This window comes from Nematolebias whitei, chromosome 15, assembly GCF_014905685.2.
Source record: "Nematolebias whitei isolate Nwh7 chromosome 15, NemWhi1, whole genome shotgun sequence".
NCBI lineage: Eukaryota > Metazoa > Chordata > Actinopteri > Cyprinodontiformes > Rivulidae > Nematolebias > Nematolebias whitei.
Window position 1 is genome coordinate 27,568,855 of NC_056512.1, and position 15,313 is coordinate 27,584,167.

Sequence of the window (15,313 nt, forward strand, 5' to 3'; positions counted from 1 at the left end):
AAAAAAAGCTTAAATGGGGCAAATGCTTAAATACATTTAATCTTTATGTATATTTATATTCATTCATTTAACCTTTATTTAGACAGTAAATCCCATTGAGTCTCAAGGACTCATTTACAAGAAAGACCATATATATATATATAAAACTCTGATTTGGAAAAAGAAATGCTTAAATGGGGCAAATGCTTAAATACATTTAATGCTTATGTTTGTATATAAATGTATATATAAAGTGTTGTATTGAAAACCTTATTAACATGTTCTCTGTCTTCTGTTCCTGTCATAGTCCACAGTGGGGCATTCTGCTTCTTTCTGTCTTAATATTCCTGCTTTTGTTGACCCCTGCCCACCTCTTTTCTTCTGTCTCTTTATAATTAATATAATCAACTTTCACTTTTTTCTGCATTTGCTTGCCAGTAAATGTATATGCAGAAGTGAGCATTAAAATCTCTGCCGTTCATTTTGTGATAATAAAGATAGTAGCTTTCTTTGGATATTTTATACTGTTTATTTATAAGACATACAAAGTGTTCATCATGCAGACGTGATAATAAGAGAAATAAACGTGCTCATATTGTTCGAACCATTCGTTCATTTTTAATTCCATGAACATGACAGAACAATGTTTACTAAGGCTTCTGCATATATATATATTTGATTCCTTGCTTCTGCAAACATATATTTGTGTATGTGTTTGTCTTTCAGATGTGGTTTATCAGTTGCCAACTCTCAAGCTGTCTTCCTCCGTTGATGAGGAGAATCAGGAGGTTTCCTTCTCGTGCTTTGCCAAAGATTTTTCACCAAATAAACATGAGTTCAGATGGCTGAAAAATAATGGGGAAGTGACCGGCAAGATAGATGAAATCAATATGCCATCTGAAGGAAGAAACAACAATGGAACGATGCTGTACAGCGCAGCAAGTCTGCTCACCATAAATAAAGACGAAATGATTCCGACTGATGACGTTATGTGCGTGTTCAAGGGGAAAGGAAAAAACACTGTGGTATTTAAGAATGAAACTGTGAAAATCCAAGATTGTTCTTCCAGTAAGTATCACGTTTGTAAATGTATTTTATATTTGGTGTTTTGCAACCAGTCGTTTCATTCTTATCCCCCGTTTTGTCTTCCAGGAAGTGATGGATGCACCATACCAGATGTGGAAATAGTTATCATAGAACCCACAAACCAGGACATGTTTATAAACCGGGTGGGGAAATTAACATGCCGAGTCACGGTGCACAGGGGCAAATTTGAAAAGGTGGTTTGGGAGGATGAGAAAAATAAGGAACTGGTGGCTACTCGTAAAAATGGAGGAAAAATACACGAGGTTATACTCGACATCACCTATGATGAATGGGTGAAGAGAGATGTGCTCCACTGCGCCGTTTCTCACGAAAACTTTTTAGAGCCACTTAAGAGAAGCTATAAACGCAACGGTGGTAAGAAACAGTTCAGCTCTAATTCATTGTTTCTTTGTTCTTGTTGTGTCTCCAAACACCTTATGAGAGTCTTCTTCAGTGTTTTGTCTCAGAGTTTAACTGTTCTCACCTTCTTGCAGGAGCACCTCTTCAGCGTCCTTCAGTGTTTATGATGCCTCCTGTAGAGCAAACTAGAAACAAAGTGGTGACCCTGACTTGCTTTGTGAAAGGCTTCCATCCTCATGAGGTTTATGTGGCTTGGCTTGTGGATGATCTGAACGCAAACTCAAAGTACGAGTTCAGCACCACAAACCCTGTTAAAAACAATGGAACGTATTACGTTTACAGCCAGCTGACCATCCCGCTGCAGGACTGGAAACAGCCCGATGTGGCTTACAGCTGTGTTATCTACCATGAATCCATAGCTAGCCCCAGTGCAGTCGTTAGATCCATTGGATACAGAAGCTTCGAAAACAACAACCTGGTCAACCTCAACATCCCTAATACGTGCAAGACCCAGTAGATCTGTGTCACTGCGTCTTCTGTTCTTTGTTGTTTGTTGCTTGTGATATGACATTGTGTGTTTTAATGCAAATTAAAAATCGAAATTAAAAAAACTCCACTTGGTAGTTGTGTTGATGTTTGTCGCTTGCAGTTTGTCTTTACTTGACCGGTGTTTTAGTTCTATGTCCGTGTTGAGCTGCTTATTTAGGGTTCAGAGACTCACATTCACTGCTGCACCATCAATATGATTTAAACCACTATCACATGTTCATTGCATTTGCAGATAGGAAGCTATCTGTCTGAACTGTCTTTGTGTGCCTGTGTTTTTCTCCTGGGTTTTGCTCCCCGCCAAGACTTTTTTAACTCTAGCTCTGGTTTCTCCCTATAAAAACCATGAAATTATTTATTCACAAGTCAAGTCTCACGAGCCACACTGACGTTATAGTCTTTCATAGGCAAGTCAGAATCACTATAGGACCAAGTCTGAAATAAAAATCGGTAACACTTCGCAATAAGGTACACAAAATGTGATTAACTGCTAGGGAACGCCTCAGGAATGAATCAGGAACCAATCAGGAGCTAATAGATATTTAACCAGTACTTAGTGGGGAACACACAGCCAAGCCTTTTTAGGGGACTACTGGTTAGTTACCTGGGAAACGAAGAGGAACTAATCAGAAACTAATGGGTAGTTGCCATGGAAACCAAAGATGAACGAATCGGAAGCTAATGGGTAGTTAACCAGTACTTACTGGGGAACACACAGCCGAGCCTTATTAGGGGACTACTGATTAGTTCCCTTGTAAACGAAGAGGAACTAATCAAGAACTAATGGGTAGTTACCAAGGAAACCAAAGAGGAACGAATCAGGAGCTAATGGGTAATAAAATCAGTAATCACTAGGAAACAGGTTTTTGACAATTCCAAGCTGTGACCTCAGTGGTGCAGGGTTTACTCAGAACCCACATGGAGAATTTATACTGTTTCTGTTGTAACAAACCAGTAGTCCCATAATAAAGCTTGGCTGTGTGTTCCCCAGTAAGTACTGTTTAACCACCCATTAGCTCCTGATTTGTTCCTTAGGCATTCCCTAGCAAATTTTGTGCACCTTAAAGTAAAGTGTTCCCTAAAAATCTAATAATTTAAAGCGTGCAAAACTGAAGGGACTCTCGTGCATAGAATATATAACTTAATTTGAGATAAACTCTTAATTTATCTAAGAAAATGTATAAAAAGCAAGTTTGTTTTCTAACAAGCTGAGTGTAAAATATCATTAGACTTAATGGATTTATTATTGTGCTACAAGCAGAGTTCCTGTTTGAAAGTACAAGCTACAGCTCCATGGAGACCGAGCAGGATAACATGGCGACAACAGGGCTCACCTTCATCATCCTCTTCCTCATCTCTCTGCTCTTCACTATAGGAAGCGTCACTTTGAAGGTAACTGCGTGATTCAAAGACACAATTATATGTTTTAAAGTGTGTGTCGTCAAACAGCACTGAGAATTCAGAGAGAAGCTGTAAAATTACAGAAATGGTCAATTTGTTTCTTTGCTGGTGGAGAAAATTTGCATAATACAAATAAAACATTTAGTATAAATCAAATGGCTTAATAAACTACAAGTTGTTTTCAGGGTTTGACCAAAATAGCTATTACTCCAATGCTTCACTACATGAGATAACTTTCTTTAAAATGCTGATATATCATGAGTAATCATTTTAATCACATCTGACATCATCAGATTATTCACGATGAAGAATCCGCTGCGTGTTAAAGCTGTAGCTTCTGGGACTGGGCCCACGTTCAACTCAATTAATAAAAATACATAAACACCTAAAAAAAATACTAAATATCAGTATTTAAAACTCAATTAGAGCTTTTATGAATAAGTTGAAAGAAAAAAATCCCGATTCTCAAAACAGTTTTTACACTTTTTATCAGATTTTTGCTATTTAGTTAAACCACTGTATTATTAAGTGAGCTCCTGAGGAGGAATTAAAAAAGTAAAATGTTTAATTTAAAGTATCTGGTGTGTACCAGACGACAAAAAGCTTCTAAATTACACCAGAAATGCTTCTAGTGTGCACAAGAACCTTGATGAATCTTTTAATTTATTTTATTTTTTTCTATCTTTGGTGTCCAATATTAGGGTTCCTTTAAATAAAATGAAATAAATAAGATAAAATAGTTGAAGCAGCTTTTAGCATTTTGTACACATCTGACCGCTTTTATGAAACATCTGGAAACCGAGTAGGTCTGCAAATGTTACTTAATCTTTAACAGAATAGTTTAACTACTAATCAGAATTGTCAAACAGTATTTGTAGATTAAATAAATCAACTTATTTCCACAAATCTAACAGATTTTAAGTAGAAAACATGCATTATATTCATAACATTGACATACAGCATGGTTTACTGTACCTAATTAAATCTAATTAATATCCCCACCAGTGTACAGATGACAATATCACACAACATTAATACAAATTATACATATATTGATTAAAAGTGTGACAACATACTTTATTTATTGGGGTTTTTTTTTTAATCTCCATAAATGTAACACCGCAATTATTAACCATTTAATAATGAGAGAATACTGTTTAAATAACATTTCAGGTGTCTGTCTTGTGAACGAGGTGAATAAACACAATAACTGTGTTACGTTATTAGATTCTTTAGTATTTATTGTAAAACCTAAAATAATAATCACATTATCAGTAAGAATAATTTTAACAGATTTATGGCCAAAACAACGATAAAGCTTATTTAAAAAAAATTGACTTTTCTAGGAAGACTTGGATAATATTTGGATGTTTTGCATTGTTTTATATCCGTGTAAACCATTTCATTTAATAAATAACATTTCTTATTGCATGCAGTGTTGGCATCTTCATGAACACTAATCTTAGTTTATAATCTAAACTTTCATGTTCCTACTAATCGTAAAATTAATTTTGCATCCACCACATTTAAACAATTTGTGTGTTCTTATAATTTATATGAAATCTCAACAGCCTTTTTTTTTTATCTCTTTTCAGATCAAATAAAAGAAGAGGACACTTTCTGTGAAAATTAACACTTTGAAAATATATTACAAAACGTTTTCTATACTCAGTCTATTCTACATATAATCATATTTGTCATTTTTTTATTCATTTTATTCTATAAATGTAGATTTATCTTTAAATAAATGTTTAAATGCTACTGTAGTTTTTGAGACTGTTAAATAAAAGCTCATACAGTTCATTTCATGTAACCATTTGTGTTTTATGTTCCTTAATGTTCTCAGCAGCACCTGGACCCAACAGCCCGTGTCCCTCTCAGTATGGAAATTAAAACACCTCACAGTCAGTTACATTTTTCAGTCTAGTATTACTGAACTTTAAAAGTCAAAATCTTTGACAAAGTCATGAGACGAAGCATTTGTGTTTCATTCTGTAAGCAGACCTGAGATATTTAAATGTTTTTCTCTGTTTCTCTTGCTGGTATAACCCCACCTCACAGCTGCCGCCTGCGACGCTCCACTGGCCTTCTTTCACTTCTGTTTCTCTGTCCTTTTTTTGGCCCGGGGGGGCGGTTACGCAAAGCTTCCTCTTGTTGCATGAACTGATCGTTCTGCTCTATCAGGCTCAACATCTGTGCAACGGACTCTTTGCCCCATTTTTGCATGACAGCTCTGCCATGTAGCATTAATAAAAACATCTAAAATTCATACTTGGTGCTTAGTTACTGATTAAGCCCTGAAGTTATGTGTTTAAAATGAATCTAAGCTAGCAGTTAAAGTGAATCGTGTAAAGACATATCACCTCTCCTCTGCACAGCTGTGCGGATTGTCTCCCCAAACATCACCTTGTACCCAGTCTGGGAAGGTGACCTCTCACAAGTTAGACTCATCTGCACTCTGAGCAGCTACTTTCCCAAAACGCTGACCGTGGACTGGGAACAGAACCACCAGCCTCTAGAAGGCATCAAACCCACAAAAAGAGCTCTACAGAGTGCAAACGGAGAGGAGACGACTTACACGCTAACCACTGAGATCGAACCAAAGATGGAAGAGTGGAAGAAAGGATCAGATTTTACCTGCAAATGTGTTCACAGCAAAACTGAAATTAAAAAAACTATAAGTATTTGTAAAAGTAAGTATAATTACTCTTACTGATCACATACAACTTCTTCTTGTACATTAATACTTTATTTTCCTCCTGTAGTCCATGGAAGCAATGCTCCTTCCATTCATATGGAGATTCCCACCTTTAAAACTGTGATGACAAAGTCCACAGTGAAGGCAACATGTTCCATCCGTACAGTGTTTGACGCCAAGCTGCTCTGGTTAATGGATGAGAAACCTCCATCTGATGATAAAGTCAGCTCAGTGTCAAACGCTACATTTTTACTCAGTGAGTTGACGGTCCCATCGAGCACCTGGAAGAACGTGAAGACTCTGAAATGTAAAGCTGAGCATCGCTGCTTCTCTGCTGAAAACACTGTCCAGGTTTCAGGTAAGAGGAGAGATTGTTAGACAAGCAGGGGTAGTTAAATACAGTACGGGTCGATTTGGAGAATCAGAACACCAAGAACTAACATCAAAGAGTCATAAAGCAGAATTGTCATATTTATTATTATTATTATTATTGTTATTAGACCTTTATTAATACAGGTTAGTTCCCATTCGGTCTTGAAGACTCATTTACAAGAGTGTCTTGTACAGGCAGATGAGAGCAAAAGAACACAAGGGTGGAGGAAGCCAAAACAAATCATGTCTCACACCATGTTTTGGCCAGGAAACAGTGTAAAAGGTGCACACACACACAAAAAAAAAAGAAAGACCTTGCAACATAAAACAGCAACGACATCATAATACATTTATGCATAGAGGTCAACAAAGGTGGTGCGTTGTCCATGGACACTTCAGAAAGTTCCAAAGTTCTGATAAGATGAAACAGTATCTATCAGCATCATGCTTCTGATAATGCCACAGATGTCCTCGGAAGGGGGTGGGGGCAGGCAAATCTTCAAGTTTACATATCCTCCAGGAGCAATTTGATATAAGTTGGCCTGTCCAAGGCCAGGAGGGAGACCAAATTCAGATAAACAACATGGCAGGCAGACTCTGTTTTCTGTCTGCCTTCAAGTTCTGCTGGTATACTCAATGGCAAATTCAAACAGCTAGATTAGGGGATATTCTGCCCGGTCTGTGCTCATTAGCTTTTTCCAAGGTCGAATCCTTCATGCCGGCGAGTTCCAGGAGCCACTAGTGGCCTACACTTCTCAGAAATTGCATCCAGCTTGTGGTTTAGCTCGTTAAAAATATGAGTTTGAGCACTCAAAGCACGGATTTATCCTTCACATAAGGCTGGCAGCTTTACCAAGACCAAAACTGCTGCCGATGTCTTCCTGATTTGTTGAAATCCTAGGTATCAGCTGATTCCAAAAAGCAGAAACCCTGTTATCATGATTACAATAATGTACACACCTTTTACATCCTCCACGGACAGCACAGATAGGCACATCATCTTCCACTGCCCCCAGAAATCCATGACATACCCAGCTGCGTGGGTCCCTTCAGGGCATGAGGGCTCTCCAGCACCCTGTTGTCTGGTGGAAATTTTTTTTTTATCAATTGTATTGAGAGACAAGCTGACCAAATCCATAATTATTTTTGATTCAGAAGATGTGTAAAGAGAGGTTCTGAGGTTGACAGGATGAGAGAGCAAAAAAAGCAGGAGGGAAGGGAGAGGGTGAGACTGGCCGTCTTTGTCGAGAGCAAAAGAGTGAATGTTGCCTGCTGACTTAAGATCGTTATGTTGAGAGACATTGAGAGAGCTCATAAGATGTGTTAGCCCATAAACTCTGCTACAACTGTGGTTATCAACTAGTGGCCCATGGGCCTTTTTGGGTTTTATTGGAGGGGGCCTTTCTGGCCAGTAGGATGACATTAAAATCTAAAAAAATCTAATGATTTTTAACATTTATTGATAAATTTACAATTTAAGACAAAAGAAAATACCAGATTCTTGTAAAAAAAAAAAAGCGTAATATACTTATGGTTTTACCTTTTTTTAAATAAAAATAAATCAAGGAACTATGCAGACATATATGTTATTTTTTAATTGTGGAAAAAATAAGTATTCTGATTTGAAGAAATACAGTTAAAGTGAGCATGTTTTACTCCTTATATTGGTTCTAGGATTAACATATTTTAAAATAAATGACAGGGAAGCTGCTAAAACTAGCCATTTTTTGTTGTTGGTATAACAACCTATAAAATTTAGTTTTATGTTCATTTTGGTCAAAGCTTGAAAGAAGCACCAAAGAGTTGAATGTGGTTCCAAAGCCACAGGTTGAGGACCCCTGACCTAAAGTGTCAGGATTTGGTGTGTTAGGTGAGATGAACCCAGTGTGCAGGCAGGACTCTGAGACACAAGGAGTAAAAATAAATAAAACACTTTAATGGATACAATATAAAGATGATGACGTGGCAGCTTACTCACAAACTCGGGAACATGTAGGAAACATTCGGGAGATTCAGGGACTCAGGAAAACCAAACGATCATAGATGTTTACAAGAGGATCTCAAGACGATGGCCCGACAACGAGTGACACAAAGACACAGACTTATATACGTGCACACATAGAGTGACAACCACAAACACCTGGATTACACGAGGGTAGAAATAATCAAGGCAATTAACAGGAAGACCAGGGAGTGTAAGGATGGGGACCGGCCACCACCAGAGGGCACCATCCTTACACTAAAGTATGTGTTTGGGATGACTCTCAGCTACTGTCACACCAGATTATAGCTCATTCTCTGTAAACTTTACTGGGTTATAGCCATTTTTTGTGTTTGATAATGCCATTAGCTGAAGCAGCCATCTTGAATGGCATTGACTCCAAAGGATAATCAGTTATAGATTAATGTTCAGTCTTTACATTTTGAGACTTTTAATAAAATGCAGAGGCTCATGAGGTATTTTGCTGTCACTTCAGACAAACACAAACACACACACACATACACGTTGCTTCTCCTTCAGCAGTGGACGACATACCCAGGACTGGGTATTCGAAGATGAGACCAACACAATACATTTGCATGTACAGTTATGTTTCACTTTGTGTTGTCCTCATCCAGGTCCTGCAGGTACAACTCCACAGGTGGAGATCAGGAGATTTTTCCCAGATCTGCTGAAGGGGGACAGTGTTGTCCTTCAGTGTGACATCACACAGCTGTCCCCGCAGGACCTCTGCATCACATTTCAGGCCAAAGGAGTTGATATTCCTGGTATCCAATATGTTGATCTCCCTGAAGGCCCGGGCCCACATTCAGTCAGCAGAAGTTTGCTCGTTCCTGAAAAGTACTGGACTGATGACACAAGTTTCACCTGCTCAGTGAAACAAGGCTTCGCTAGCAATCCTGTCAAATCAAAGCCTATCAGCAATCTGTTTGGTGAGACTTGTCTCGGTGTGCTGTAAAATCTGACGTGGTTTGAAATTATTAATGAATGACATTATTGATTAAACATTTCATACTTTTGTCTTCCCATTATATTTAGTGGACCCCTCAGTGGAAGTTCTTCTGAACCCCAGTGAAGATCCAGGGCAACAAAGACTTTTGTGTTCTGGATGGGGCTTCAACCCTACAATTAAATGGTTAACAGATTCAAAGCCAACATCACCATCAACTAATGACAAGAGCATGGATAAAAATGGACGTGTTGCTGTAATAAGTCAACTTCAGGTTCCTCAGAAAGAGTGGAAAACAGGAAAGGTGGTCACCTGTGAGGTGTTGGACAGTACTTTGAATAAAATCACCAGAAAGAACATCAGCGTCTGCTCAGGTAAAACCAAATCTACTTAGGTCTCTACAACACTATGAGTATTAATAATAATAATAATAACAGAGAAACTGTCTTTTTATTGAGGAAAAAGTGGACATTTTTTTAAAATCAGGTTTTAGTGCAGTCATGCTGACAGGAGTTACAAAGCTTTTTAAACATGATGTCAAGCGCACCCTATCATTTTGGGTTTTTGAGATCAAAACATAAATGGATCCATTTTTATCTTTTTTTTTTTTTCCATCATTCAGTTCAAATTCAAAAATACTTCATTAATCCCAAAGGGAAATTAAGTGTTGTCGTAGCTTATCATCCTGGTTTCATTCAAGAGTTGTTATATGTTATATGCGGATAGCTGTGGGCAGGAAGGATCTCCTGTAGTGAAGATGAAGAATTGGCCACAGATACCAATTCGTCCACCTGGATCCAGCTTGCTGTCAGATCTGGCCGGCCTCTTGGTCCTCTTGGGCAGCAGGACTGCCCAAATGCCAGGCAGAATTCGTCCATGGGTGATGGTCACTCCTCCCAACAGTCTGCCGAGCTCCTTGTCGACACGGACAGACTGCTGAAGGTGCCGGGGGATGATCCCAGTACTCCTGTTGTCACAAGTCGAGTTTCCCACCAGCTCCAGGATTTTGGTAGTCAGGTACTCGAGCACAGCCGCCAGGTTGACGGGAATTCATCCACGGCGCCTTCTTTTCAACTCATTTGAGATTTGCCACTGTAGTTCAAGTATTTGGGCTTTTGGGATGTTAATCAGCTGCTCCTAGTTGTTAAAAAAAACACTTTGTTCCCATGGTTACACATCACAACAAATGCCCAAAAGTAGGAAGGTTTCAGTAAAAATCCTTCCAGCTGCACAGCATCCGATACCAGAGGAAATAATCATCCGAAAAAGCAATTTACATCCAGAAAAAAGAGGAATTAAAGTTTTCAAAAGCAATAACTTTGAATGAATGTAACAGAGCTACTCTAACATGCAGCCACACCGAGCGGCACAATTCTAGAACTCAATCATCGATCTGGCCCCATTTGTTTTAATTATGTCACCAATAAGTTTTGGTACAGCTTATATAATTAATAACTGAGAGGGAATTGTAAAAATGTATAAAAGTCTTCAGCCAAACCAGAAATGTTTTTCTTTGTAATTTCTGTTTTGTTATTATGGACTTGCTCTCCATCTAGTGGTAAAGCTTGATATTACAGCGTTCTGTTAAAATCATGTGGACAGAGATAATTTTTAAAAGATGGAAATATATAAAATTGTACAGAAGAGGCCTCATTTGATCAACTTGAGTTATGGAGTTTTGCATAATTTACACTATTACATTTTTTTAAATAAACACAGATACATCTTTATCAGCATGGTGGCACAACTGGTAGAGCTGCTGCCTCTCAGCAAGCAGGTCCTTGGTTCAAACCCCGGTCCAGGGGCCTTTCTGGGTGGAGTTTGCATGTTCTCTCCGTGCATGCGTGGGTTTTCTCCGGGTGCTCCAGTTTCCTCCCACAGACCAAAAACATGCATGTTAGGCTGATTGGTAACTCTAAATTGTCCCTAGGTGTGAATGAGAGAGTGAATGGTTGTTTGTCTCGTTTGTCTCTATGTGGCCCTGTGATGGACTTGCGACCCGTCCAGGGTGTACCCCGCCCCTCGCACAGTGATTGCTGGACATGGGCTCCAGCGACCCCCATGACCCAAAATGGAATAAGCGGGTAAAGATAATGGATGGATGGACATCTTTATCATGGGCAGCCCGGTGGCGCAACTGGTAGAGCTGCTGCCTCTCAGCGAGCAGGTCCTTGGTTCAAACCCTGGTCCAGGGGTCTTCTGGGTGGAGTTTGCATGTTCTCTCCGTGCATGCGTGGGTTTTCTCCGGGTTCTCCGGTTTCCTCCCACAGACCAAAAACATGCATGTTAGGCTGATTGGTAACTCTAAATTGTCCCTAGGTGTGAGTGAGAAAGTGAATGGTTGTTTGTCTCTATGTGTCCCTGTGATGGATTTGCAACCCGTCCAGGGTGTACCCTGCCCCTCGCACAGTGATTGCTGGACATGGGCACCAGCGACCCCCGTGACCCAAAATGGAATAAGCGGGTAAAGATAGTGGATGGATGGGCATCTTTATCATGGGCAGCACGGTGGTGCAGTTGGTAGAGCTGCTGCCTCTCAACGAGCAGGTCGCCCTAGTTCAAATCCCGGTCTGGGGGCCTTTCTGGGTGGAGTTTGTGTGTTCTCTCCGTGCATGTGTGGGTTTTCTCTGGATACTCCGGTTTCCTCCCACAGACCAAAAGCATGCATGTTAGACGGATTGGTAACTCTAAATTGTCTCTAGGTGTGAGTGAGAGAGTGAATGGTTGTTTGTCTTGTGTGTCCCTGTGATGGACTGGAGAGGGTGTCCCCCCACCTCTTGCACAGTGATGGCTGGACATAGGCACCAGTGACCCCCCATGACCTGTAAAAGGAAGAAGCCAGTAAAGATAATGGATGGATGGACATAGTTATCACATTTTATGTATTTTGAACACTCAGATTTATATCTATTACTTTATAAATGCAGAGTTTCCTCATTTTTCTCATATTGTGGTAACTTTTCAGTGACTCCAACATCGTCTCATAAAGTTGGTGTCTACGTCCAGGGCCCACCACTGGAGCAGCTTCACAACAAGAAACAGCTGACTGTTACATGTCTTCTTGTCGGCACTGATCTCAATGATTTCTCCATCACCTGGAAAGTCAGTGGTAACAAAGACTTACCCCGTAACGTGCATACGCAGCAGCCTGTGGGCCACAGCAACGGGACAGAGACTTTGCAGAGTTTCTTGAATGTGTCAGCGGAGGACTGGCACTCATATAAGAGAGTTTCCTGCAAGGGAAAGCATCGCTGCTCCAACAAGGGTTACGAAGACTATGCCAGCAAAAGTAGAGGTATTATTAAATGTCTTTTTTCTCTAGTTATTGTAATTATACCTCAAAACTGACTCCTGTTTTATTATTTGTGTGTTTTCAGACATGCATCCACCAGCCGTGAAGATCATCCGACCAACCGCTGCTGAGCTGTTTGTGTCTGACAGCCTCATGCTGACTTGCTTCATTACTGGGTTTTTCCCAAGCAACATCTTCGTGCACTGGGAAGAGAATGGCCAAAAACTCCCATCCTCACGTTACATAAACAGCCCTCCATGGAATGAACAAGGAAAAAAGTTGTATTCAATGAAAAGCAAACTAAACGTATCCAGAACAAAGGACAAAAAGTCAACTTACGCCTGTGTCGTCACACACGAATCATCTCAGACTCCAGTTAAAACCAGTATAAAGGATGTGTTTGGTGAGCTAACCATCACTTTTAGTGTTTTTTTTTTTATTATTATTATTGCCCATCATCTGTTCTGAATTAATGTAAACATCATTAATGACTCTTCCCCCAGCCTCAGTGACCCACAGCAAACCTGTAGCAGTCCTGCTCCAGGGCTCCAACGTGCTCGTGTGTCTGGTCTACGGCTTCAGCCCAGCAGCCATTAACATCACCTGGTTTCACGGAGCAAACAAACAACTGATGGATTACGACACAAGTGAGCCCAATTTAGGATTAGATGGAAAATTCAGCATCAGAAGCCACCTCAATCTGTCCCAAATCAACTCGTTACCTGGGATGGTTGTGACCTGCAGGGTGACTCATGAAAACATCACCCTGTCACTGAATCTGTCCACACCAGGTGAGATGCTCTTTTTGTTACTCATTAAAGAGTGACATGACACTGATTCTTTTTTCAAATAAAACGATCTTTGCTTCTTTCCTCAAAGCATCAAAGTCATTTTAACAATATTTAATAATAATAATAATAATAATACTTTATTTATAAAGCCCTTTAAAACAACCACAACTGCAACAAAGTGCTGTACACATAAAATCAAGAAAATGTAAACACATAAAAATAAAACTGTCATTAAAGCATTAAGATCAATAAAAACAGTGCAGAGCAAAATTCAGTGTGTGCTAAAAGCCAGGGAGTAAAAATGTGTTTTTAAAAGAGTTTTAAAACTGGACAGTGAAGGAGCTCGTCTGATGAGAAGAGGGAGATCACTCCACAGTTTTGGAGCAGCAACAGAAAAAGCTCTGTCCCCTCTGAGCCTCCGTTTGGACCTCGGCACCTCCAGGAGCAGCTGATCAGCTGATCTGAGGCACCGAGCAATGGGTGAAGCAGCTCAGAGAGAATGGATGGAGCAAGACCGTTTAAACTTTTGAAAACAAATAAAATAATCTTAAAATGAACTCTAAAATGAACAGGCAGCCAGTGGAGTGAAGCCAGAGTGGGGGTGATGTGCTCCCTCTTTAGAACTCCAGTTAGAAGCCGAGCAGCAGCGTTCTGGACCAACTGGAGGCGTCTGAGGGAGGACTGGCTGACTCCAAGGTAAAGAGCGTTGCAGTAAACCAGCTGAGAGGTGACGAAGGCATGGATTACTGTTTCCAGCTGCTGTTTTGTGAGGATGGACTTTACCTTAGCAGCTGTCTGAGGTGATAAAACTAGTCTTGACCACCGCTCCAATCTGGGAATCTAATTTAAAATTACTGTCCATTTTAAAACTCAAGTTAGAAACGGTTATCTTTACATGTGGTGCCAGAGGGCCCAGATCAACAGGGCAAGGTTCACAGGAACCACTAGGACCAAACACCATCACTTCTGTTTTCTTTTCATTGAAATTTAAGAAGTTTAAAGACACCCAGGCTTTGATGTCTTCAAGACACACCAGAAGTGGCCTAATTTAGTTATTCTTCTTTCAGACACAATGGAGAACTGTTATTTCTTTGATGCAATCAGGGATTCTGATGTGAGTCAAGACTCACTGAAACATATGTGGACCGTGGCTTTAACCTTCCTCCTCTTTTTCCTCTTCGCCATCATGTTTTCTGTCACTGTCACCATTATTAAGGTAAGATTCAATATTCAGTCATCTGGCTTTAATATCTGTGCAGCTTATTATCAAATATTGATATATCAAGGCATTTTAATTGATCTTGTTATTGTTTATAATTCAGGGGTTCCCAACCCTGGTCCTTGAGGAACACCATCCTGCATGTTTTAGTTGTTTCTCTGCCTCGACACACCTGATTTTAATGCATGCAGAACATGAGGAAGTAATTAAATCACTGAATCAGGTGTGTTGGAGCAGGGAACCAACTAAAACATGCAAAATGGTGTTCCTCTAGGACCAGGGTTGGGAACTAGTGGTTTAACAGTCAAGTAATAACGTTTCCTCTTCTTTTCCTTACAGACTAAGTGATTACAATCACATGGGAGATTCCATTTAACTCAATGTGGATTTAAATAAGATATTTTATGGCATTTGATGTTATTTGCTTCTAAGTGTAAAGAATCCGTTTTCTTTGCTTTTGTGTTTCTGACCTTGAGTCATGTGGAATTGGTTTATGATGCATTCAGTTATTTGTGTGTGTGTGTGTGTGTGTGTTTCAGTTTTGTATTTTAAGTGAAATGCACAATAATCAAGTTGAATAAATACATTTAAAAGAGCAGAAGTTATGTATTCATTAAT

The 15,313-nt window shown here is 39.7% G+C and overlaps 1 protein-coding gene across 1 annotated transcript in view; it reads left to right on the top strand.

The window, feature by feature from the left end:
• The window catches only part of LOC119421127 (immunoglobulin mu heavy chain), a 159,107-nt gene extending 144,064 nt beyond the window's left edge, over window positions 1–15,043 (top strand). Inside the window, exons 6-14 of the mRNA XM_037688520.1 lie at window positions 5,751–6,065; window positions 6,138–6,428; window positions 9,062–9,376; window positions 9,483–9,767; window positions 12,359–12,688; window positions 12,771–13,088; window positions 13,189–13,476; window positions 14,544–14,692; window positions 15,035–15,043. Of these exons, the coding sequence (XP_037544448.1) occupies window positions 5,751–6,065; window positions 6,138–6,428; window positions 9,062–9,376; window positions 9,483–9,767; window positions 12,359–12,688; window positions 12,771–13,088; window positions 13,189–13,476; window positions 14,544–14,692; window positions 15,035–15,043 (2,300 nt within the window). The remainder of the gene's footprint in view (window positions 1–5,750; window positions 6,066–6,137; window positions 6,429–9,061; window positions 9,377–9,482; window positions 9,768–12,358; window positions 12,689–12,770; window positions 13,089–13,188; window positions 13,477–14,543; window positions 14,693–15,034) is intronic.
• The last annotated feature ends 270 nt before the right edge of the window (window positions 15,044–15,313 follow it).